Source organism: Bos mutus, chromosome 19 (genome assembly GCF_027580195.1).
Source record: "Bos mutus isolate GX-2022 chromosome 19, NWIPB_WYAK_1.1, whole genome shotgun sequence".
In the NCBI taxonomy this organism is placed as follows: Eukaryota; Metazoa; Chordata; class Mammalia; order Artiodactyla; family Bovidae; genus Bos; species Bos mutus.
This window is the reverse complement of record NC_091635.1, coordinates 37,471,747-37,497,235: the sequence shown is the minus strand read 5'-3', so window position 1 is coordinate 37,497,235 and position 25,489 is coordinate 37,471,747. Positions and strand designations below refer to the sequence as shown.

The 25,489-nt window shown below is 53.2% G+C and overlaps 1 protein-coding gene across 1 annotated transcript in view; it reads right to left on the bottom strand.

Moving 5' to 3' along the window:
- SLC38A10 (solute carrier family 38 member 10) overlaps window positions 1–25,214 on the bottom strand; it is a 41,054-nt gene extending 15,840 nt beyond the window's left edge. Inside the window, 10 exon segments of the mRNA XM_070390197.1 lie at window positions 7,869–7,975; window positions 8,825–8,936; window positions 11,182–11,364; window positions 12,181–12,283; window positions 14,862–14,986; window positions 15,855–15,998; window positions 16,216–16,309; window positions 17,111–17,156; window positions 21,943–22,060; window positions 24,801–25,214. Of these exon segments, the coding sequence (XP_070246298.1) occupies window positions 7,869–7,975; window positions 8,825–8,936; window positions 11,182–11,364; window positions 12,181–12,283; window positions 14,862–14,986; window positions 15,855–15,998; window positions 16,216–16,309; window positions 17,111–17,156; window positions 21,943–22,060; window positions 24,801–24,899 (1,131 nt within the window). The 5' untranslated portion in view covers window positions 24,900–25,214.
- Between the last annotated feature and the right edge of the window lie 275 nt (window positions 25,215–25,489).

Here is a 25,489-nt window from a genome sequence, read left to right as displayed (position 1 = left end):
CCTCAGGACAGGGACAGGAGGGGCTCGTGCCTGCAAAACCCATCTTTCAGGTATAACTTCTGCAAGTCCAAGAGCTGCTTCCAAATGGGACAAGACTGGTGAGCGAACCCAGTGCACTAGACATCTAATCACGCAACCCTGACTTCTGTTCTTCTTAACCAGTTACAGAGCCGCCAGGAGGAGAAATGCAAATACATCCTGACGTCTCAGCCGCGGTATTTATGACAAAACCACGGACTTGGCCCGGGGACCACGGGCGACACCCCAGGACCCCCAGCCTGCTGGGACCCCCAACTCAGAACACGAGAGAGGCACCGAGCCAGAGTGAAGGCCTCCCCCTTCACTGCTGGGACCCCCAACTCAGAACACGAGAGAGGCACCGAGCCAGAGTGAAGGCGTCCCCCTTCACTGCTGGGACCCCCAACTCAGAACACGAGAGAGGCACCGAGCCAGAGTGAAGGCGTCCCCCTTCACTGCTGGGACCCCCAACTCAGAACACGAGAGAGGCACCGAGCCAGAGTGAAGGCGTCCCCCTTCACTGCTGGGATCCCCAACTCAGAACACGAGAGAGGCACCGAGCCAGAGTGAAGGCGTCCCCCTTCACTGCTGGGACCCCCAACTCAGAACACGAGAGAGGCACCGAGCCAGAGTGAAGGCGTCCCCCTTCACTGCTCACACCTGAGACTGAAGATGTGCACGTTCAAACACAGCTCACACCTCGAGGCAGGGGCTCCGGTACCTGCCGCGTGCACCCCATTCCAGGTCTTCAGTGCAGTGTGATCAGGGCATGGCAGGCACCCCAGCCTTGAGGCAGAGGCGTCACATTCTGGGTGAGGTCCCAGTGGGCACTTACATCCCTGTCTCAGGAGCACAGTGGCACCTCCGGACCCTCCCGTGGAGGCTGGTGCAGCTCTGGCTCAGGGCTCCACTGCCTCCCAGCAGCCGCCAGTTCCAGGCGGCCCTGCTCCCCCTGCTGGCTCCCAGCCACAGTGTCAATTCCACGTGGCAAACCCACCCCTCTAACTCAGCCCCACTGAAGAGCTTCTCCAAGTTCTTGAATTTTCAACATAAAGGATGAACTGGAGATGACAGGTAAGGTTTCTTTTCACCTAGCTGAGGACCAGTAGTGTTTCCACGGCCACTACTTATGCTTCTGAGGATGTTTCTCAGAACACCCTTTGGTGCCTTTCTCCAGCACAGCTACAATGGGTCCATAACCTGCGCCCCCCCACCTTCCCTGCCTCTTCTGGAGGGCCAAGGCCAGGAACAAGCACCTCAGTGCCGGCAACACTCAGGCAAGTGGGGCAAGTGGACTCAGGCTGACACCAGGTCTGTGCCATCCAGGAAAGCAGCAGCCAGGCTCCCGGGAAAGCAGGGACACACCCCAAGCGGGTGCCCTCCAGGCCCGAGGTCTGCGCACCAGACTCCAGTTACATTTCTGAGTGTGCCCCTTGCAAAGCTCATTTTTCTCAAAACATGAAAACTCCACATTCAGAAGTAAAACAGCAACACATACAAACGGTATGCCCCAGTCAGATGGTCCACCCAGGACTGACCCACAGTGCACCTCACCAGAACACCAAGTCCAGTGGGGAAACCTACCATCTTCTCTGCACATGGTCAGAAAGCAGTTAATATGATTCAATGTGCTTTCCAGTTTTAACAATCCATATTAAAACAGGCACGGAGAGATGCCGCTTTAACGTGATTCTAAGTGTGTTCACGTCTACAGAAACACGGGGGCGTTTGAATGCGCATGTTCATTTCTGTACATGAAGCCGAAGCCAGCATTACATGTGACGATTCAACACTACAAGCTGTCCCAGCTCAGCTGGGAAGACAATGAGCTGGCCCCTCACCCCCCAGTGCCACGGAGAGAGGCAAAAGACGACATAGACGAGAAACAACCAGAAAGGGGAGGTGAAATTACCAAGAGAGGCCGTAAGGTCAGTGGGTAAAACATCAATAAATGAGAATCTACAGCCTCCCTATGTACAAACAGTTGGAAAAGCCAGAGGAAAGGGAGGTCCCAGTACCCCCGGCACACGTAGCAGACAGAAGCTGGTCCAGCAGATGGAGACGGGGAAGGTGGGCTGAGAGCAGCCGTGACAACTGAACGCCACACCCCATTATCACACTGGGAGGCTCACAAATACACTCCGCAGATTAGCCGGAGTATCAAGGGAATGATTCTTCCTAAATTTATCTACAGCTGCAGTGAATTCCAAGTAGACCAAAACCAAAAAGGTGGATTTATTTTTGTTAGGAGTCAGATCAGCTGATTGGAACATTGACATAGAAAGTAAACAGGGAGTTCCCTGGTGGCCTAGTAGTTAGGATGCTGGGTTTTCACTGCCATGACCTGAGTTCAATTTCTGGTTAGGAAACTGAGATCCCGCAAGCCGTGTGGCGCAGCCAAAAAAACAGAAAGTCATCAAGAACAACCAGAAACATCATTAATGAAAGAAGAGAGATTAGAATTAAAACATTTTCAGAGCCACACGACAAGGCAAGGGAGTACCATTGCAAGGCTGGGTAATTACAACAGTACGGATGGCTACATCACTGGACAGAACAGGCAGGAAATTAAAATACAAGTCCCAAACAAGCCCAAATGCACACAGGAGTTTAATACACAGAAGCGGTAACATTTCATACCAGTGACGGATTCACAGCGTTCGGACAACTAGGCAGTCATCTAGAAAAAACTGAGGCTGCCTACTTCGCTTCTTACACCAAAAGAGAAGACAGATGAGGCAAAGATTAAATGGGGGGCTTCCCTGGTGGTCCAGGGGTAACCACTCTACCCTTCCACTACAGGGGGCACAGGTTCAATCCCCGGTCTGGCAACTAAGATCCCACGTGCCATGTGGCACAGGAAAAAAAAAAAAAAGTAAGAGACTTAAATGGAAAAATGAAGTTCTGGAATTACTACAGGAACTGATAAAAAAATTCCTTAAAATAACACCGGCGTAGAAGGGTCATTTTAATAATGACTTTTTTCTCTCCTAAAAAGAGTCTGATAAACTAAAACACTGGGACTTCACAAACTGGGGAAAACATTTGCCATTTGGCAGGTAATGAACTAACTGCCTCATATTATAAGGAGTTCCTAAAAGTCACTAAAATCTTCAATTGAAGGCACGGGTGAACCGCTTCGGCGGCTGAGACTTGAGGAGTGAGAATCCAGAGAACAGAGACGAGCACCACCCACCAGGGCAGGCTTTTCCTGGCCAGCAGTGATGAGCACCAGGACAGAAGAGCAGGAACCTGGAGCCGGCAAACACACAGGGCAAGCCCCAGGCTCCCCACAGCCAGAACTGGATCCTGTAGAAGAGGAACCCTCCAGGAGGCACCCACGTTCTGTGAGCAGCTCTCCCCAAGGCACGTGCCAGCCACCAGCTGCGCCGAGTCGTGCAGAGATCAGCTGCCAAGAGGATGAAAGCTAAGCAGAGAATTTAGCAACCTGCGGGTGATCGAGCTGAGACTCAGGAAGGGCTACACCCTAGGAGTCAAGGCAAACCTGACATAGATTGCTCACAAGTGGACACAAGGCCTTCTGCCTGTCCTCTGTCTGCTGGACACAAGACATCATCATCCAGGGACGATTTCTCACACCCACCTCCATAAACTACCAAGCACACCAGGGGATGGGACCAGGCCCCAGAAAACCAAGAGGGTGCAAAGGACCAAAATACACAAACATCAACTATCCGAAAAACAGAAATAATGTCTTGTAATGTTTAAAATACACGTAAAATTAAAACACATAAAAACAATAGCACTGAAGGCCGAAGACAAAGATAAATGGAGTTAAAATATTGTTGGATGGTTACTTCATTTGGGAATTAGTAAAAGAAAAACAACTAATGTATGGTCAACTCTAATAAACCAAGGATTCATATTAAACTGCCTCGTATAACCACTAGCAGAACAGAAATGTACAACACCAGCTAAGAGAATAGAGAACAAATACTTTAAAATGCTATTTATCCAAAAGGCAGCGAGAAAGAAAGAAAGAAACAGAAAAAAGAACAGATGGGACAAATAAAAAACAGTCGACGGAAGCTTTAATCCCCACCCCCCAAATCGGTATTAACTGTAAACAGTCTTAAACACTCCTATTAACAGATTGGATCAAAACAAAACAAAAGCAAACTATATGCTCTTACCCAAGACATAACCTTAAATATAAAGGTACAGAGACATCAAATGAGAAAGGATAACAGAAACGATATCGTGCAACTATAAACCCAGAACAAACCCGGATTAGCTACACTGTATCAGACAAGGCTGCTTTAAGGAGAAAAGCATCTCCAAAGACAAAAAGGGACATTTCATCCAGAAAAGGGTCAGGTTAATAAGATACAACCATCTGAAAACTGTAAGCTCCTAGTAACATAGCTTCAGGACAAAAAGCAAAACTTGATAGAACTAAAAGATACACGAACCTTTAAGTGATTCAAATGGAAACCGTCACACCTTTCTCATAACTGACACACAAGGAGATTAAAACATCAGTAAGAATACACGAAAATCTAAAAAAATCACAGTTAGCAAACTCAACCCAACCACACATGGGATGCGCTCTGCACCAACAACTGCAGACGGCCAGACAGCTGAACATCTGCTGGAGTCAACCACCTGCTGGGCCCAGCGAACGTCCGAGGACTGAAGTTCTTCAGCTCGGTTCTCTAACCACACTGGAACTGTGTGAAATCAATCAAAAAGAGTACCAGGAAATCCCCCAAAGTTTGGAAATCTATAGAAACCACTGGTGGAAATCAGATGGAGTCCCCAGAGGGCTGCAGACGGAGGGGGTTCCGATAAGGAAAGGTCTGAGACCTGCCTCAAAAGACGCAGGGCAGTCAAGAGCAAGGCTGGTTACCTAATATGGAGGACCAGTGAAAAATAAAGACGTGGGGTCTTTGATCCAAAAATCAGGTAAACAGTACCATTAAAAGTACTAAGATGTTTTCCCTTTTTTCTGTGGTTTCTCTCCCAACTTATTACAGTGTTTTTTGTTTGTTACTTAATGCTGTTCTAGGAAAAATTAAAATTTTAGTGTTTAAATAAATAAGCCACTGGTGAAAGGAGAAATAAGGATGGAAATCAGGAAAAGTCGCAAAGTGAATGATGATGTCAATCTTCAATCGACAGTTTGATGCAACCCCAGTCAAACACCAACAGCTGAGAAGCCACTTCTAAAACTGAGTTGGGGGACTTCCCTGGCAGCCCAGTGGTTAAAGACTCCTGGCTTCCACTGCAGGAAGCATGGGTTCAATCCCTGGTTGGGGAATTAAGATCCCACGTGTTTCACGGTGCAGCCAAAATTTTTTTTTTTTTAATTAAAAAAAAATTGAGTTGGAAATGCAAAGGACTAATTATAGGTAAAACCACCCTAAAGAAGAATAAAGCTGCCAGCATCAAGACTCATTACAAGCCTCAGCAATCAACACAGGCAGCTCTAGTGTGGGAGAGATGGACAGACCAGTGACGGGAGTTCCCACTCTCACACGTACACAGGTGACTGACCACAATGGTGCCGGAGCAAAAGGGTGCCGCTCAACTGGACAGCCACCCAGAACATGACCCCTGACCCCTGCCACACACCAGGCACTCCAGATGGGCACGGATCTAAATGTGAAAGAGAAAATAAAAAGCTTCTACAATATGACAGAGTACACTGTCCTCAGGACCTGGGGATAAGCAAAAATTTCTTAAATAGTACATCAAAAGCACACAGCAAGGGACTTCCCTGGTGATCCAGTGGCTAAGATCCTGTGCTATTACAGAAGGCCCAGGTTTGATCCCTGGTCAGGGAACTAGACCAGGTACAGTCAAATTTTTAAAAAAAAATTTTTTTAAAGCACAAAGCAAAAGAAAAACTCAAAAAACTGAACTACACTAAAATTAAGAATATCTGCTGATCAGAAGAAAGTGAGAAGGCGGCCAAGAGTCAGAGAAAACATTTGTAATATACATGTCTGAAAAAAGTCTTGTATCTCAAATCTTTAACAAACCTCCACAAATCAATAAGAAAAAGACAACTCATAGATAAAAAATGGGCAAGACTTAAAAGGCACAAAAGAAGAAACCCACACAGCTAACAAGAGCATGAAAAGGTGTTCAATGTCATCAGTCACCTGAAAATCACAAATTAAAACCCAAATGAGGTACTGCTATATATCCAGAGGAAGGGCTAGAGACTGAAAAAGGGACTGTAAATGTCAATGTAACTAAAATTCCAATATGGTGCCCGAGGACCACTTTGGAAAACCGGGTAAAGTCTGGAAACATCTACCAAAACTGGACAGACATAACGCCGGGACCCGACAATTCCACACCTAAGAGAACTGCCAACCAAAGTGCACACGGGCTGCACCAGAAGAAACGGGCGGAGCAGCCCACCCGGGACACTCAGCTCTGGGTGACCAGACTCCTACGTGGAGAAGCATATGGCAGGGAGGATGGGCAGACCACCCCTGGCCGCCCAGCCAGTAACTTGGGAACTCAGGCGTGAAGCTAAGGAAGGCGGCCAGACACTCACCAATACTTCCTGTGAGGCTCCATTTTTACTAACTTGAAAGGCAGGCAAAATTATTCCAAAACATAAGAAGACAGGCAGTAATCTCTGTGGAGGAAAGACTAGGGCACCCCAGGGAAGCTTCGAGTGCTGGAATATTTTGTATCTGCCCTTGAGGTGGTTCTGTGACTGTGTTCACTTAGCCACACCCTCTGGTGCCTCAGATGGAAAACAATCTGCCTGCAATCTGAGAGACCTGGGTTTGACCCCTGGGTTGGGAAGATCCCCTGGAAGAGGAAATAGCTACCCACTCCAGTATTCTTGCCTGGAGAATTCCATGGACAGAGGAGCCTGGCGGGCTACAGTCCATGGGGTCCTGAAGAGTCGGACATGACTGAGCAACAAACACTCACATTTTTCATTTCACTTAGCCCACATATATCAAGCTGTATGTGAGATTTATGTGCTTTGCCTTACGTATACTATGTTCTCAAAGAATTTACCAAAAGCTCAACAACTCCATAAAAGGTGAGCAAAAAGCACAGACAGTTCATGGAAAGAGAAATGCCCACCTTCACTCCAGGGAAGCCAAGACTTGCCATCACCCTCGGGCCAATGGAGAGGAGAGGCTGAGCTCAGTCGCGGAGCTACAGGGCCGACCTGCACATGGGTCCTTGAGGGGAAGCTCCTGCTCTCTGATACAGGGATCCCAGACCCAGGTAGCTTCCTACAGTACTTTCTCAAATGTATAGAAATGCTCGTGTACACACATATTCACTGTGGCTTTGTCCATAATAGTGAAAGCCTGGAGAGGCGACGCCAACAAGACAGTCCCCAAGGACTCTCCTGATGGTCCAGCAGTTAAGACTCCACACTCCCAATGCAGGGGAGCCTGGCTTTGATCCCTGGTCGTGGAACTAGATCGTGCACGCTGCAACTAAAGATCCCACATGTCAGATAACTAAGACCCGGGTCAGCCTAATAAATTTTAAAAAAAACCCACAGTCCCTAGCAAGACAGTTGCGGGTGACCTCAGCAGAGGATGGAGTCAGGGTCATGGAACACAAGAGGCACACACGGATAATCCAGTCACCAGACAGACAGGCAGGGAAAAGCTGTTCAGTACTTAACACTCAGATAAGCCTGGCTCAGTTCGGCGGCCCTGGGGTGTACCTGGGGTGTAAGGCTGCTCACCATGGCGTAGACCCACGTCTCCCAGACCTGTGGGACCACGATCCTTTTGTGTAAGGAATACAACTAGTTCCAGTAGCCATCAGAGAACATGCCCTCCCGCTCTGCCCAACCCAGCCCGCCAGGAGTGGGGTGAGAGCGCCACGCGCACCTGGGAGGAAAGTGAGTTCTTGTGGATCTTCTTGTAGATCAGCGTCGGGCAGACGAAGCAGATGAGGCTTCCCATGGTGGCACCCGTGAGGCCCAGGATCGTCTCCACTGGCGAGAGCGCAACAGGCAGGGGTGAGCTTCCAGAGAGCAGAGTGAGGAGCTGTCTTCCCACAAGGACCCTTCTGCACGTGCTGCTGGACAGCAGCGAGGAGCAGGGCACAGCCTGCTGTGCTCACAAAGACAGCGGGGCTGTCCACCCTGACACCGTGATGAAGGGCTGCGTGGGGCCGGGGCCTCAGGCGAGCCCTCCCTCTCTGAACCTCGGCTTCCCCGCCAGCGAGGTGAGCTTAACAGCACCGCCTGCCCCATGCGGCGGGGCCCACATCGCTGCTCTGGCTCCTTGTAGTGTCCGGGCACCCAGCGGGGGTCGCTGGGCCAGCTCATCTTACATCACCCCACCTGGTGCCCAGCAAGTGACCCAGCAGAGCCTGTCCTGGTTTGTGGGGAAGCCAGGAGTGTGGGGGCCTCGGGGTTGCTCCTGGAGGGCATGTGGGGCCCACTGGATGTCTGAGGACAATAAGCTTTCTCTGTGCTGGAGCAGGGCCCTGCCCTTTTCCCTCAGTGACGTGTCAACAAAATCAGGAGTCGGAAGTAAGGAAGGAACTGCTTGGTAACCGCTAACTCGCACCTCAGGCCTGGACCCCACACCGCAGCTCTACCCATGTGTTTGTGGTCCCATCAAGCTGCAGCGTTTTCTCCCTAGCCTTTCTCAGGGTGTCAAAGAAAAGACCACCCAAGAGTCTCTGGACCTGTTTTTTTGACCAGAGAGGACGGTGGCAAGACTCTGAGTGTCTTGGTTGAACACCGAAGAGGCAGGGGCGCACAACAGCAGGATGGGTCGGGCAGGGCGGGGTAAGCCGGTGGGAGGCCGGTCACTGGAGCAGCCCCCCGCCTTACCGTTTGGGATCATCATTCCACCGACCATGGTTCCGAACACAACTGAGAGGGTGAGGGCTTTAAACCGCAGGGGCGGCATGTAGCCTCCAGCGGCGAAGGTCCCGTCTTTTTGCTATATGAAAGAAAATAAAAACAAGATTTAGAAATGACTGATTTCCTCTCTACTCTCCTGTAAGCACGTCCCTAAAGGGCTCTGCCAACACCCTAGGTGGGTCGGCCTGTGAGGTGGTGGATGAGCGCTCCCAGCACAGGCAGCTGTGCCTGAATGTGACCCTGCAACCAGAAGCTTGGAGCCTCAGAAGGCCCAGGCTGCTCCTCACAGCAGCTATGGGGGTAACTTCGTTCTGAGAAACTTGGAACAAATCCTTCCGTCCTCCCTTTAGAGCAGTGCTGTGACAGAGATTTTTAAAAGCGCCGCATAGCACAGGAGGCAGAACACAGCCCCACTCACAGTAACACGCAGCAGTTTCAGGGTGCGGTGGGCCCCCATGTGCACAGACATGCTCAGCTTTGCCATCCTTGCCTCCAGCAGGTGCGTCCAGGAAGAAGACAAGGGGAGAAGTCACAACATGCTACAGTCAAGCCCAAGAGACCATCTCAGGCTCAGCCTCTCACCCAAAGGCACAGAGGCACCAGAAGCATCTCATCAGGCTGTGGTGGGAGGTAACGGGAGAGAAGCTTCTAGAACAGCGCTGTGCACACAGGAGGGGCCAACCGTGATTACTGTTGCTGGGCTAGGAAAACACCACTCAAGTGAAGCTTCAACCCTTCTCGAGCTACAGTTTGGAGGCACCCAACATCCAGAATTGACTTGCAATGGTGGCTTTCTCAGAACAGACTAGAGAGGGAGGGTGTTAGGTCTACACCTTCTGGCTCAGCATCCTGCAGAAATTTCCCCAGGAAACACTCTAAGAGGAGAAGAAACAAGCAGCTACGTGCATCAAGGGGTCACAGGAGTTATCTGTGAAAGGTCAAGGGTGACCAGGAGACGTCAAGCAACGACTAGGAGGTGAGAGCAAGGGCGCAGTGACACTGGGGGTTTCTATGGATACATGTGGAGTGGAGACAAGAGATAATGCAGCGAGAGGAAATCTGCAGAGATGCACACAGACGCTGAGGGGAGCAGAAGGTCATTCGCGTGAGGATGGAGACATGCAGGTAAGCTTTCCACTTGAGTTAACATTGCCTTTGTCACCGGTACTAATTTTCTAATTTTAAAAATGATAAAAATGGGTTACATACAGAGACACAAATGCTTCTCAGATATGAAGCACACATGTGCATCAAACGAGGACCCCAGGGCTCCATGAGCTAGCCTGCTGTGCCCCCAAGGGGACAGAGCCTCGCGTGGTGTCCAGGCACCTGGACACCCAACAAGGGCAAGGGTCAGGCAGCCAGCTTTTCAGGGCAGGGGCTCTGCCTCAAGGTGCTGGCCTTGGTGGCAGAATCCGAGGGAGGCTGACTTGACCACGTGCCAGCCTCTAGACCACAAGCCTGGTTCCAGCTGTCCTAAGTAGCCACCTTCCCTGCCTGCCTGCTGGACTCTCCCCTCCCCGCCTCTGTGGCCTAAGCAGTTCAACTGACCACCAGGAGTCCTGGCTGACGCCATAGACCAGGCTCAAGGACTTGGGCAGGAACACAAGAACCACCACAGAGAGACGGGGCCAACCCCATGCCCTTGCCCTGGGGCATGAGCTACCACACCTGTACCACCTGTTGTCAGCTGGGCAGCAGTTAGCGGGGGAGTCTGGGTTCCAACTGTACATTTGAAAACTGCTCGCGCAGGACTACGTGGAGCCAGCCTACACATACGACAGCAGACGAAACAGCCTCTCTCAGGGCTCAGATGTCTTCTGTCAAACTGTTCAAACCTTCTGGTACACAAACCTAAAGAGAACGGTAGCCTGACCCCAGCACCGATCGGCCCACCTGGCCGGCCATTATACACGCCTGTCAGTCAAGCCGGCTCTCCTGAGTTCCCACCTGCTCCTCTCCCATGGGTTCATGCTGCAGCAAGCCCCCGATTTCCCACTACTCCTCCAACGAGGGACAGCAGGGCAGTCACAGAACATGGGCCTAAGCTGCTTGGACGCTGAGCCTGACTCCACGTCTCCTTCAGGAATCAACCTGGCTGATCTGGCACTCTTTTCTCCAAAGTTGGTTGGTTTAAAAAAAAAAAATCCCTATTAAAAGATTCCATTTTAACTGGAGTTTCTGATTTTTTACTAGAAAAAGCTCTGCCTGCTACTGCCCAGAAAAATAAGGAACTAGCAAAAGCCACTGGAGGACAATGTAACTGAGGCCAGGACAGGGAGGATTCTGGGCAGAACGCCATCCGAGGGCCCTGAGCACCTTACCTGCTGCTCGAAGAGCAGAGTGTTCAAGGCCTGTCTGCACGGCAGGATCATCATGGGGAAGCCCACGGCCACGGACATCATGAAGCCCACACGGATCATCTCAGTCACCAGGTTGGAGGGGAAATGCATGAGCACATTGCCCTCGGTGGCTTCGGTGAAGCTCACGTAGCCGAAGAAGCCCACCTGCAGGGGGACCAACAGCAGGGGATGTGGTGGGAGAGGCACACACTCTCTGGAATGGCCTGGAACCTTGTCACGAGCAGCTGAAGCAGGACCAAGGCCCACCAGCTCCTGACTCATACAAGTCCTCTCTGATGAGCAGAGGCGGAAGCCCTGAAGGTGAGAGTCCCACGTGGCTTCTCCCTGCTTGGACAGCGAGGCACCAAGAGAAGGGAGCTGCCTGCTTGGAAAGTGAGCAGAGGCATGCCCCACGAGCCCCACGGAGGGGCTGGATTTAATGTGGCTCAAAACCCAAACTTGGGAACCGAGGGGTAAACTGCTGTCCCCACAGGCTGAATGGACAACAATCTGATGGACCATTCGGAAAAACCGACAAGAGTGGCGGAACCACAGGGTTCAGGAGAACAAGTCAGACTCTCAAAGAATTTATAACTCTATATGACATGTAAAAAAACAATGAAGAGAATTAAGAAGACTGGAGGGGAACATCTACTGAAACATGAACTGCATCTGCATCTACGGGCTGGAACTTGTGATTTTCTTTCTCTGCTATTTCTCGAATTTCTCACTGCTGCACCACCTTTCTACAGTGAGTCAGCAGAGGTCGTGCGGAGGCTCCAGGCCCTGGGTTGAGGTGCCCACGCTCCTCCAGGGATGGGGACACCAACACCACCTGGAGAGTCAGATCCCTGCCAATGCTAGTGCTGAGTGGAGGGGCAGAGCTGCCCTTCGGCTGCCGGGATGGGAAGAAGCAAGGACAGGGCTGTACTGGGGACTGGAGGGGCTGGGGGAGGGGAAGGGGCATGAAAGGGCTCTTACCGTGACGTAGAAGGTGGTGACCACATTGAGGGAGGAGGCAAAGATAGAGCTCATGGTTTTCACTGATGGCTCATCCAGGCTGTCGTACGTGGGCAGGACCTGGCTGTAAAAATAACGAGCGACTTCGCGGAGCCGAGTCACCTCTCCCAGGCCCCCAGCCGAGTCTCCAGCACCTGCCTTCCCACGACGCCAGCCGCCACCAGCGCCGAGGCTGGGCTCACACAATACTACGGACGGCACTCGGCGCGTTCCCCGCATGCACTCTCTGTAAACATTTCAGAAGTGCCACAGGATGAAAGGCCGTTTGTTCCACTGCAGCAGGAGCGTGACCGCTCCGGGGAGCTCCGGGCTGGGCTAAGCAGCCCGTGTTTACAGGGGAAGCAGGAAGCGGTTCAGAGCGTCGCTGTCAAAAGAATGGAAAGTTAAACAAACAAGCCGGGCCGCCTGCCCATCTCAGCGCCTCAGTGAGGGGCTCAGAGCCGGCATGGACCCAGCTCTGGGACGAAAGAGCGGCTGCAGCCCCACAGCCCAGGGCCAGCAGGGCAGCACTGCAGGGTGAGGGATGGATGCGTCCACGTGGGCTCTCTGAAAACGGCAGGCAGGGAGCCGGCACCTGTGAGAGGTGAGCCACACGGAGGCAGACAGGGAGGGGCGGGTGCCCTGTGCAGCCCTGAGAAGAGACAGCAGGGGGACGCTGTGCTGAGGGCTCAGGCGTGGCACCCAGGGAGCCGGGGCCGGCGGTCACGCCGCATGGGAGGCCGGGAGGGGGCGCAGCAGGATGTTAAGTGAAAAGCACGACAGTCAGCGCAGCCAAACCCCAAAACCAACTTAAAAAAAAGTGAAAGGAGAACAAAGAGGACCCGCTAATGTTACTAACAGCAAATGACAAGGATGGGGGGGGCCTGGCTGGCAGAAGCGGGCACCGTCCCTGGCCCTGCACACTGCCCCACTGGCCACTGCTGGTGGGCAAGAGTCACCGTGGACAGCTGTCCCTACCTCCTTGCTACAGAGGGGGCAGTCCGCGGCCACGGGCACATACACCCATGCAGACTAGGGAGGCGGCAGAGGACCTGCAGAGGGACTGCCCAGCTCCTAGGGTCAGGGCCAGGGCCACACCAGGGAGCCCCAGCACCAGATCTCAGGACAGGGGCATCCCCAGCACACACGGGGAGAAGCCCCTGCCAGGAGCCACTGAGGGGAGGGGCTGTGCCCACATGTGGGGATGGATGGGTGTGGCAAGGCTGTGGTGCTCGCCTTCCTCAATCCTGCCTGTGGCACCTGCAGAGCACCTGCTCATCTTACCGAGCAGCCCGTGACTCAGTTTACCTGAGTCAGAGGTGTCCACCTGCCCCCGCACAGCCTGGGCCTCCACGCGCTCCCTGCTCTCTCTGAGCTGCGCTGGGGGCCTGCTGGTCCTGTGCCGCCCTGTACTTTTCTCCCTCGAAGTCAGACCAGGGAGGGCCGCACACTGATGGCCCAGCGGAGGCCCAGTCCATCCAGGGTGGGGAGACCAGCCACGCAGCGGGGCCCATGGCCACCTGGCAAGGGCAGCAGGGCTCCCAGCCTATGCGCTTCAGGGCCAGATGTGCGGGGAAGAGCCCCAGCTCTGGACCTCTCGGCTCCACTCCCCAGGGGATGTGGGCACATCCCCAGGCCCCGTGCCTTCCATGAGGGGCAGACAGAATGTGAGCTCACAACCCGCCCCCCTCCGGAACCCATAACTCAACCGGAGAACCAAGCCCAAGAGACCCACTTGATGACAGAGCAGCCCCCACCGGAAAGCCAGACCAAAGCCACAGGAGAAAAGGACAATCGGTAACTAGGTACACGGCAAAAGCATGTAGCTTCTGTCACCAGCTCTAACAGGGACGCTAAACAGCAAGAGTGGAGTGTGCTCTGGCGGAAACCGAGCTGCCAAGCGAGATGAGAAGTGGGAAACGACGATTTGGATCTCACGTGTGGGTGTAAACACAAGTCTCATCTGTCACGTTAGTTTACAACTGGCACGGTTCATGCCCGTGGAGCTGCGGGGGGCTGCTCTGCCAGACCCCCACCACCGATGGTCCTTTCCTGTCCCGGCCAGACTTACGCCTCTTTTGAGCAAGGTTACCACCCAACCTGGCATGGATCGTAGGCTCCTGTCATTTGGTGGAGAAGGTAAGGCTGCTGGAATTATGGAAATCACTGCTCTGCATTTACAGAGCCCCAAGTGCCAGAGCGCACGCCTGTTCAACCACACACACGTGTGCGCGCACGCAGGCACACACACACGCGCGCCTCTGAAAGCATCCCAGCAGCAGTCTGAAGTCAATGTTTGTGCAATCCCCTCTTAAATATTCTCACACGAATAGCTAAATTCTGGCAAAACGCTCGGGACTCTGTGAGTCAGATGGTTCGGGGCTGAGCTGCTCCCCACAGCCAACTCTGCTCGTGGGGGATTTGGCAAACTGGGCGTTGTCGCCAACAGTGCCGGCAACACATCTCAGGAACAAAGTCAATTTCTCTTCTGGTAAACACAGAACTCCCGCCCTGAACCCGGAGCAGGGAGAGGCCACAGTGAAGAACACCTTACTCCTCGTGTCCTGGATCACCCACTGAAGGAAATGGTGCTTCCGCTCCCAGGATGGCAGCCTCCCCTTGTAACACTCACCCCCAGGGCCCCGGGAGCAGGTGGTACTTACGACTGGCAGGCAAAGGACATGCCAAAGATGGGGATGCAGCGGAAGACGCCCTCCCAGCGGATGTAGCTGACCCGCTGCAGCCACTGCCCACCAAAAAGGCCATGCTTGAAGGAGGAGAGCACGATCTGCGAGGAGAAGGAAGCGGAGCTCAGCACAGGGCAGCACACACAGGCGGGACTCGGGCCAGGGCCGGGCAGGGCACCAAGGTGGCCGTCACCACAGTGCAGGCGCCGCACAGTGCAGCCTGGTGCCACCAGCCAGAGGGGCTGGGGGAGCCGGAAGGGCTGGGAGTGGTGCGTGGCCCCGGGGTTTCGGCTCTCTGCTGTGCCACCAGCTGGCCAGGTGCTACCCAGAGGAGCTGTGGGGCTTCCTGGCACCAGGGGCGGCTGCCCATCCAGGGCTGCAGATGGTAAGCAATGAGGCCCACCTGCTGTGCCCACCCCAGTTGCCTCCAGGTCAGGACAGTCCCCCAAGCTGGCAGGTCCTTGCCAGTCCTGCGCAGACATAATTTAAAAGACAGACCCATCAAGGACAGGGCTGCCTGGAGAAGCAGAGGAAGGGTCACTGGGCTGGCCCTCAGAGCCGAGGGGCACTGGAGACACCACCCGGGGCTCAGTCTTCTAAGGAGAACCCACTGCACAGACTCTCCCATTCTGCTCCCACCGGAGTGGTCAGGGGCTCAGGCCCAGGGGCTCCCAAGGGGCGCCCTGAGTATCAACTCCGGATTGCACCCCCCTGCCCCCTCAACAGTCAGTGATAAACACTCGTTAGACAACAACTGCTCTCACCCCTTGTGACAAAAGGCTGGCCTCCTGACTCTTGGCCACAAAGCCCACATAAAAGGTCTTCCGTGAACTGGGGAGCATCACGCTTTCACTCCCTGCCTCAGAGCGCTCCCCTCCCCTGCGGCCCCATCTGGCCACCAGGCTCCTGTGGCAGATTCTACGTCACGTTCCCGTCAACCTCAGTGGCAGCTGGCGGCCCGACACTCACCACGAACATGAACACGGTGTAGAAGATGAGGGCCATGGCGCTGAAGGACTGGATGGAGGCCATCATGTTCCTCTGCAGGCTGAGCGGGAGCACGATGCACAGGGACACCGCGAAGAGCAGCAGCATACGGAAGGTGCCCGTGACCTGGGCGGAGTGCCAGGCGTTGGCCCACAGACGGCCCGAGCTTCCCACCCCGAGCCCCGGGACTGACTGAGGCCCAGCGCGCTTCGCCTCTTGGCGTGCTGGTCTCAGAGCCCCTCCCACCGCTCCCCATCCAAGATGTGGACTGAAACAGTCCCCGGGCTGCCACGCAAGCAGCCGTGAGGTTTCCGACGTACCACACACCTGCAGATGTCCTTACCTGAAACCCGAACAGCCGAGCAAAGAAGTTGGACCCCAGGTCGCCAATCACAACGTAGAAGGCAATGCATGTTCCCAGCATCAGCCCAATCATGCTGCAAGGAAGGCGGGCAAGCTTGAGAGCTGAGCACTGGGGTCCCAGTCGCACCCGCATTCCCCTGGCCGCTGACACGCAACAACCCAAGGGAGGGGTCAAACGGGAGACATGGTGTCGACATTCAACAGTTTCCAGGGTTTGGCTGCGGAGTTTGCTATTTTACTCAGAATGAATATTGAGCAACACTAAACTTTTCTTTATGTGGTATTACATTTTTCTCTCAGCAGGAGGTTCTAAAAGTTCTTTCAGGTGGTACAAAAATGCACTGTGATGTTCAGACAAGTTAAAAGAACAATCAACTGCTTCAGAAAAGGGTTATTCTTTTCAGTTTGCAATTCCCTAATTTAGAAGCCTAAAAGTGCAATTTCTCAGCCATTTTTTTTCATCTCATAAAATTTTACTCCAAAGGGAGAATATGACATTTCCAGTTTAATGCCACCTTTATGCAACTGTGTTCGGGGCAAGGGGCGGGATGGGGGCAGGCATCTGATTTCAGGAACAGAACCCAGAGATGAAGTACAACCGAGGGAGCACCCCCCTCGCTATGCTCGGGTTTTCCATTTTTATATTTTTCTTAGTAAGACTTAAATAAGGCTTTTAGGCTTGACACTAATCATTTTAAGGGTACAATAAATTAAACTTTCAACTATTTAGTAAGTAACACTTCAGAGAAATATTTTAAGCTATGGACCAATCCACGTCTGAAACATCCGGCTCCCTGTGTAACAACCCTCCTGTTTCTCTTTCGTCACAAGTGAAGGACAGAGAGAATTACCCCCAATAGAACGGCGCCACCTACCTGGTCTCCACCAGCATCTTCCCTGCTTTCCCGTAGGCGTGCAATGCTAGTGCAGGGAGGGAAAAAGAGAATGAATGCTCAGTCTAAAGTGAGAGAAGCACATCAGTAAAAATATTACCAGTAAAAGTTGTGAAAGGCAATCTGACAAAAACCTGTGGGTCTGGAGTTCTATGGGTATAAGGGGATACTTGAAATTTTGGTCCCGTGCTTTTTTCAGATCTACCTTCAACAAATAAGAATCACTGAAAATAAGAACAAAACTAGGGTGGGTCACTTTTCACACTCACACATCCACAAAGAAAACGAAAGAAAAAAGAAAAGAAAAACGGTCCCAGGGAAGCAGCAGTTTCCCTCTGGGCAAGCTAGGCTGCCAATAAGGAGGCTGAGGGAGACCTGCCTGGGTCAGGGGCTGCCCGGGACAGGGTGGGGGGTGCCCAGGGAGGGCAGTCAGCCCAGCCCCAGCACAGGTTTTCCCAGTCATAACAAAGGGACCTGGCTAAGGGCCTTCATGTTCACTCTGTGGTTTTAGCAGAAAATCTCGAGCAAGGTACTTTGGGACACGAGGGGACAAGTGCACGCAAGCCTGGAGGAGCCCCTCTGCCTGTCCTTCCTGACAGTGGAGCTGTTTCCAGCAGAGGAGAGATTAAGAGCTGACTCAGCAGGCCCCTCCCTGGACCTCACAGAGGCCGGGAACCCCTGCAACCCAGCCCCGTGGTGAGCCAGACGAGGGCTGAGAGAAGCTCTGATCCCCCAGGAGCAAGCAGGAGGGGGCGCGTGACAGCACAGCCCTCTCCCTCACACGGGCAGAGCAGGAGACCAGAGAGCAGGGAACACGCAGGCCGCCTGATGTGAACGAGTCCAAAAAAACAATACTTTACTTTCAAACTACTCAGGAAAAAGCACAGCACTGCCAAAAGCCAGTGAACATGGAACCCCTGGGCTACACGGCCACGGGCAGGTGGCCTTGGGAAGCAAACGGGGGGTCATTCCGGCCTCCGGGCTTGTCCAACTACCACACGGACACGAGCACCTCAGGGTCCTCTAAGACACACAGTCTGGTGCCCCTAACGTGAAGGTGGCTGGGGCCCAGCCATCCCATTCCTTTCCTTCTCCAAAAGGAAGCTGAGCATCTACAGCATATTCTAAGTGCTCAGAGTACCCTGCCAGAGAGAGTTCCAGAACACACCCGCATTCTGGACAAAGGCAACTAAAGTTGCTCTAGGAAGCCAGAGAAAAGTCATGAGGCGGCACCTTTTCACCCAGAAAGACTCAACCGGTTCCCAGAGGTACGATTCTAGTGCGGCTGCCCCCGAGGCGCTGCCTGTACTGAGAAGGCCTGTGGTTCCCGCCCAGTTCTCAGCCTGGACAGACCCACACACACACCACACACTGTTCCAAGTGTCCAGCCCTCAGCCTCTTGCCTGGCAAGCCAGAGACTGCCCTCCCGCCCCTCTGGGCCGGAACCACAGCACCAGATCTGCCCCACGAGGCTGGGCGGCATCTGCTGGATGGTTTCCAAGAAGGCAGGTCCCTTCCCCACGCTCCTGGGTCGGCCCTCCCCTCTCCACCTGCAGCAGGCTCGCTGCAGCTCATGGGCTGGGCCCCGTGGGGACCTGGAGCTGGCACTCCTGCCAGGTGTGCAGCCGGGAGCGCTGTCAGGAGGGGCTCCCCAGTCTCCCCAGAGAGGCTGGCTCAGGGCTTTCTCCTGGGGCCACAGCCGGGCCCACGGCTCTGTGGCCGCTGGGCATGCAGAAGTGACTCTCAGGCCACCTTGTGGAACTCGGGACCCCAGCCCTACCCCACACTCTCTGCCCACAGTCCACAGCCTCCACTTATTGGGCAGAGATGGGGAAGCACACACCAAACTGTGCTATTCACGCAGAGGGTAGTGACCTCAACCCAACCCTCCCCAGAGCCAGCCACCTGACCCCCGCTGCCATCTGCCTGGGAGGTATGATGACCATTTGCTGGATAAACAAGGGGTGGGGAATGCAGAGAATCCTGGGTGTCAGAAAGGATGGTTTTATGACCCTCATTTCCCAAGCCAAGTATCCACAGGTGCAGGTCACACAACTTGGGACAGGCAGGGAGGGACAGGCCCTCTGCAGGCCCCACCCAGCCATGATCGGGCAGCAGGCTTACCAGGGCCACAGAAACCTGGGCGGACAGATGACAGGACCACAGACGCGGTGCCAGAGCAGCTGCTGCACACGACTGAGTGCTACTAGGCGGCAGCAAGGCCTGGTCACCTCTGCAGGCAGGGCCCGGGTCAGAGTGGCCTCGTGGGGCCATGACTTCTAGGTACAGCTGACTATCTGGTATAACTGTATATCTTCTGAAAATGGGGTTTGAAAAGTCTACTTGAAAGTCAGCCACACAAGGCAAAGGAATAGCAGATAAAAAGTAGATAAAATTCACAGAACTGGGTCTACAAGCAGCGAACAGAACAGCACAAAACACACACACAAAACACCAACAGAAAACACAAGACACACCAGGGCTGTATTTCCCCAGACTGGCGAAGTTCATTCTCCAGTGATGCCTACGCACAGGCCAGGACAGGGAGGGCAGCCCTGTGGTCACTTCCAGGGATGAACGAAACTGAGAAATGTCGCAGACTCAAACCTGAAAAAACCACTCATCCGTTCTTGGAGCGCGGAGGGCTTAAAAAGGTTATCTCTTGAGGACGCCTCTGCCGTTCAGCAGCTTCCACACCCTGCAATGCACTGTCTCCAGGCCTGTCCATTTCCCACCCCCCACCCCCCACCCCCAGCTGTCTGATGCCCACGGGCCCAGCAGACATGTGGTGCTGGGGGCTCCGCGGACAGAGGCCATCTGTCCCGGGCCTGCAGGACTGGCATGCAGTGGGCTCTCTCCTCCCAGGCCACCCTCTCTGGCAGCAGCACAAGCTCTGGGCCAGGAGAAGAGGAGGACAGAAGACCTACAAGCAGTGGAAATGGCCCAGGAGGTGTGGGAAGATTGCTGGTCCACAGGGTTCCAGAGACTCCCATCTCGTCCTGTGTAGGGCTCCTTTCCAAGTGGGGGGGGGTCTCTCCATGTCAGAGATGGTGCCAAGACAGAGCCAGGACAAAGGGCAGCTGATGCTGCAGGCTGGGCCTGGGGGGACTGTGGGAGGTCACACAAATGCACCATCTTGTTTGGTACCAAAGGCGTAATCAGAGACCACAGGTGGTTTCAGATCTTTTTTGCTTCTGGGTAGTCAGAACTGGGCTGCAGCCACCACAAGCAGGTAAAGGTAGGAGCCCCAGCCAACCACGCGGGCGGGTGTCCACGGGTGGTTTTCTTCCATCTTTCACACCTCGTCAAACCAGTCTGCCTTCTCAAGAACTTTCTAAGAATGTTCAGATGGACAGCTGTCAAAAACCACAGCCTCCCCAGTCCAGGGTCACTCACCCTCTTTCAGGGCACAGCCAAGCATTTGGTGGGAACCCTGAGCAGGGAGAAAGAGTCACCCCAAAAGCCACAGCCTCGCAGAGGGAGGAAGGGACCTGCCCTGGTGCACATATCATCCCAAGCAGAACTTGGTCTCATGGGAGCGAGTCAAATTTAGCCACTATATTTCACTTCCCCACGTGACTCCAACAGCAATGAAAGAGTCTGACAGCACCACTCTTATCAGAACGGAGAGAGAAGGAAGCAGTCCTTCAGTTTTGAGGTCAGAACAAATGTGAGTATCTCAGTGCCAATGCAAAGTAGGCAGACTGGAAGGAAACCAGAGGTCACGCTGCCAAAAGCCCACGCGTGGGGCTCACAGGTGTTTTTATTTTCTTTGGCCCTGGGAACCCTGCATACCGTTTCCTCTCGGCACCTCCTCCCTGCTGTAAGAGCTGGGAGCCGAGGGCCCACTGGGGCCTCTGCGAGCGGACCCAGCATCCGGGCCACACACCAGCTGGATGGTCAGGGGGTCCCAGCCAGAGGATGGGAGTCTTCCCCAGACGTGCATAGGGCAGCCTCTGAGACCACGTGTACTGGAATTTCAACACCCACACCACATATCCCCAGAATGCAACGTGGAGTCGAAAGGTCCGAGGTGGCAGACAGAATGCAGCCTTCACACACCAGCCTGAGGCGGGCGGGAGAGTGGGGGCCCTGCCCTCAGAGACAGGCTGCCCAGGAAATAGATCAAACTGAAACGAGGTGGAAAGCACAGCCTTCTTTGCCTCAGCTGAAATCAAAGGAAGAAAGAACTAGAGGAAACAAAACTGCAACCAACAGCAACCGGACATAGAGGGTGCAGCGGAGGAGCTGATGACTTGCTGCCGCTACAAGCCTGAGCCCAAGGACAGGCTGCCCATGGCATTCAAAGTGGAGACGTGCAGCAATATCTGGGTCAGGCAGCTCGGAAGGAAGGTTCTGGGGCCGCAGGCATAGGAGCAGAAGCTGCCAAGGCTGCCTGAACCGGGAGGGGCCTCTCTGTGTAGATGTGCATAAAGAGAAGGCAGGAGGACAAGCATTAACTCAATTTTAAAACGTGTTGATGTTAACAGCTTTATTTTTTTTAACTGCATTAAATTTTAAAATAAGAAAAGAAATTGCTGCTCAAAGGACTCTTTAAGAATAAAGTAGAATAAAGAATAAAGCACTGGTGGTCCAGTGGTTAAGAGTCTATGCTTCCAGTGCACAGGGTGTGGGTTCGATCCCTGGTCAGGGAAATAATATCCCTCATGCTGTGCGGCATGACCAAAAAAAAAGAATAAAGTGAAAGAAAAGTACTTAAAAGACTAAGGCCCACACCCCCAGATCCAGACGCTGCGCTTTTTAAGAAGGTGCTGAGAAAGGTCCCGCCCCTCTCAGGGAGGCAATGCACTCACCCAGGCCAGCGTAAGTCCTCCGCTTGCTCAGGCTGGCAGCTTTCACCAGGAACATGCAGGACTGGTGCGTCATCCAAGAACAGAAGGCCAAGAGCAAGGCCCCCAGGACAATGCCACACTGGAGTGTTGGGAGAAAAGAAAGATGTTAACAAAACAAATGGGGTCGCAAAGAGTCGGACACAACTGAGCGACTAAACTGAACAAAATAAAACTACCCAGCATCGTTATCTCACACGCTGAACACAGGTGAATAGCACAAGCAATGACCAAAAGCCCTCCCCTCGGCCCCCGCTCCCTAGACTTGAGGTCCCAGCTCTACTTTGTTCCCACGCCAATGGGTAACAGTTCCTGGATGGAGTGGTCAACACGTTCTGTCCAGGGACATAAAGCGTATACATGTCCCCAAAAGAGCACCAGGGACCCCATTTCCTTCCCAGGGTCTCAAGGAATGGTGAGGGGTTGCCAGTCTCCCCAGTTCCCTGCAGACACCCTACAGCAAGCCACCTTCCAGCCACTTGGATCAACAGCTACGAGTGATAAACACATTCTGGAAGGAAGAGATTAAAAGTGACATCTACGCCTTTCTTATAAGTTAAACAGACACTCACCATCTGACCAGCAATTGCACTCGCAGGTATTTACCCAAAAGAAATGAAAACATGTGTTCATGCACAAACCTGCATGCCAATGTTTACAGCAGGTTTATCTGTAATCCAAAAACTGAAAAAACCACCAACTGTCCTACTAGCATCTAGCAGAGTGGAATACACACACAGCCCACCAGCCAGCTCTCCTGCGCGCGGGTCACCACCCCACAGGACAGGTCCATGTGGTCAAACCCCATGCATGTGTTCCTAACTGCTCCAAACAGGAAACGCCACGCCTGCCTAGCAAAGGTTAAAAAACAGATAAATTGAGCAATGGTAGCCAGACACCTACGACATGATGCATTCACATACAGGTAAAACCTGGCAACACTGACCAGTGGGGTCTGGGGGTGGGAGGGCGACCCTCAGTAAGGAGGCAGGGGTGGGGGTGCTGGCAATGCTGTGTTCCTCAGTCTGGGAGCTGGCTACATGTCTTTGTTAATATTATGAAAATCCATCAAGAGTACACCTAAAATGTGTTCACTTTTCTGTATGCATGTTACACTTTAATAAATTGCTAATTTTTTCGGAAAAGTACCCCAAATTATTAAAACCAAACAAACAAAAAATGCAAACAAAAACTTTTAAGTGACCTGGCTACCAATAAATACACACATCTCCAAATTGCCTCTTGGCCTCACATGGTGTTCTTGCCAACGGGCTTCTCAGAGAAACACTGAGTCTGAGTGATGAGTGACAGCATGTCCTAACTTGGCCAGGCCCTCGGGGCAGGGCAAACCACTTCCAGGTCTTTGCTTGCAAGAGGGCACCCATCGATCAGCTCTCCCCTCAGACAACTCAGCCTGGCCCATTTTTAAATGCTCTGGCAGGGGACTCATGCCCAGCACATAGTAAGACACTCAAATCTGAATCACCAGAGCCCTGCCACAGTGGCACTTGGCAGAGAGGAGTCAAGGAAGGCAGCACTGCATTTACAGACTCAGAATCAGCTAACTACACATCCCAGGATGCAGTTCTGTGCCAGGCAAGTCACAATGCACGCTGGGACACGTAGTCTTTCCAATACCCAGAGGTGGCTGGCCCACGCTGGGATTCACAAGCCAAGACACAGATGTTGCTTCTTGAAGCCACCAGCGTGGCCTTCTACATAGCCCTGCAGTCTCCATCCTCCCACCAACATGCTCATCAACCAAGTCAGAACAACCACTCACACGGGAACGCTAAATGCATTTTCTTTTTGCTATTTTTATCCAAAAGATGCTAAATGTGAAAAGTGCAGTGTTACTCTAAAATTAAATGCTGATGCCGATTTTCAGTTCCAAAATATCCATCTTATTTTCATTTTTCCACCTATTTGGTTTCATCATGTAAGACTGGTCTTCGAGGCCTTGTTGGCCACCTGTCCTTCTCTGGTGTCCCTCTCCTCCTCCATCCTCAAGCAACCTAGCTAGTAGACAGCTCCTGCCCCAAGAGGCAGAGGTAACAGTATCTCCAGCATGGCACACAGTAAGCTAAGAAGTTCATTTTTAGGAAAGAAGTTACCCAATTTGATAATTCTATCACCTCCCTTCTCTACCATACCAAATGCCTGTTTATTTGTGAATTAAACAGAAGCCAAATGAACCCACACCTCAAAAATGGTGAGTTTCTTTCATGAGGTATTTAATGCTGGGATGACACCAATTTTTTAATATTTTGGATTTTTTCAATCAAGGTAACATTTGCATATGGTGAAATGCACAAATTTTAAGCACACAATCTGGAGTAATCACCTTGTAACCAACACCCCAAACTAGTTACAAGGCCTGGGGGTTTGACTGATGTGCTTCTGAATACAAGTGCAGTCAGGTCAGAGTTTTCAGAAATAATAAAGAAAAATAACACTGAAATCTATTGGTCACTTTACATTTTTGAAAGATCATATTACTTTGCTATATGTGCACTTCGATCTGAAATTATTAATTGTTCTTAAGCTTTTCCTTGAGAAAAGAGGATAAGATGGTTGGATGGCATCACCTACTCGATGAACATGAGTTTGAGCAAGCTCCGGGAGTTGGTGTGCTGCAGTCCATGGGGTCGCAAAGAGTCGGACAGGACTGAGCGACTGAAGCTTTTCGTCGAGGTTATTCCCTCAATTTCTCTTGCAGCCACGGGGCGGGCGAGCTGCAGGGCCGCCTCCCCAAGTCCTAGTTCCCGTGAGGGGGTGAGCCCGGGGCGGCGAGGGGGGTGACCACTGCCTGCTGGACTCACCTGTTTGAAGCAGAAGGGCATGGTGAGGACACTGACCCCTACTATGCTGTTCACTATGTTCGTGATCAGCCCCCAGTTGGAGGCGGCGGCCGCAGTCATAGCGCGGGGTCTAGAGGCCCGGGAGCCCCAGTTCAAGGCGCCGGGACGACGGTGGGGCGTGAGACCCTGAGGGAGACGGGTGGCTGGCTGCCTGGAGGAGGCGGCCTCTTGGGAAGGCGGTAGGGGCAGTCAACCTCCAGACCCCGCCAGACCCCACGGCCGCCTCATGTCTTCCTCCCCCGCTGGTTCTCGCCGGCCACCTCCGTGTCCCCACGCATAGACCCGGAAGAATTGCGGGGTGCCAGCCAGGAACACCTCAGCCCGGCTTCGCAGCCACCCTGACACACACTTCCTCCTTCCGCGGGCTCCTCTGCCCGGAAGTGACGGAGAATAGGCGGTGCTCAGGCAGGGCTCTTACGGAGAGAGGCGGACCTAGTGGGGCGGGGCTTGGTGGGAAGCAAACCAATGAGAGGTGGGCTGGGTGTGTGGGGCGGGACCTGTGGGCGGGGCCCGGTGTCAGAGCACCTGTTCCAGCACCCAGCTAATAATCCTCCTGAGAACCTGGTATCCTGAGCCCTTTCTTTCAGGACCTGGAGCACAAGGAACTCGCCACAGCTCTACATTGTCACATACATACGGTATCATCAGTT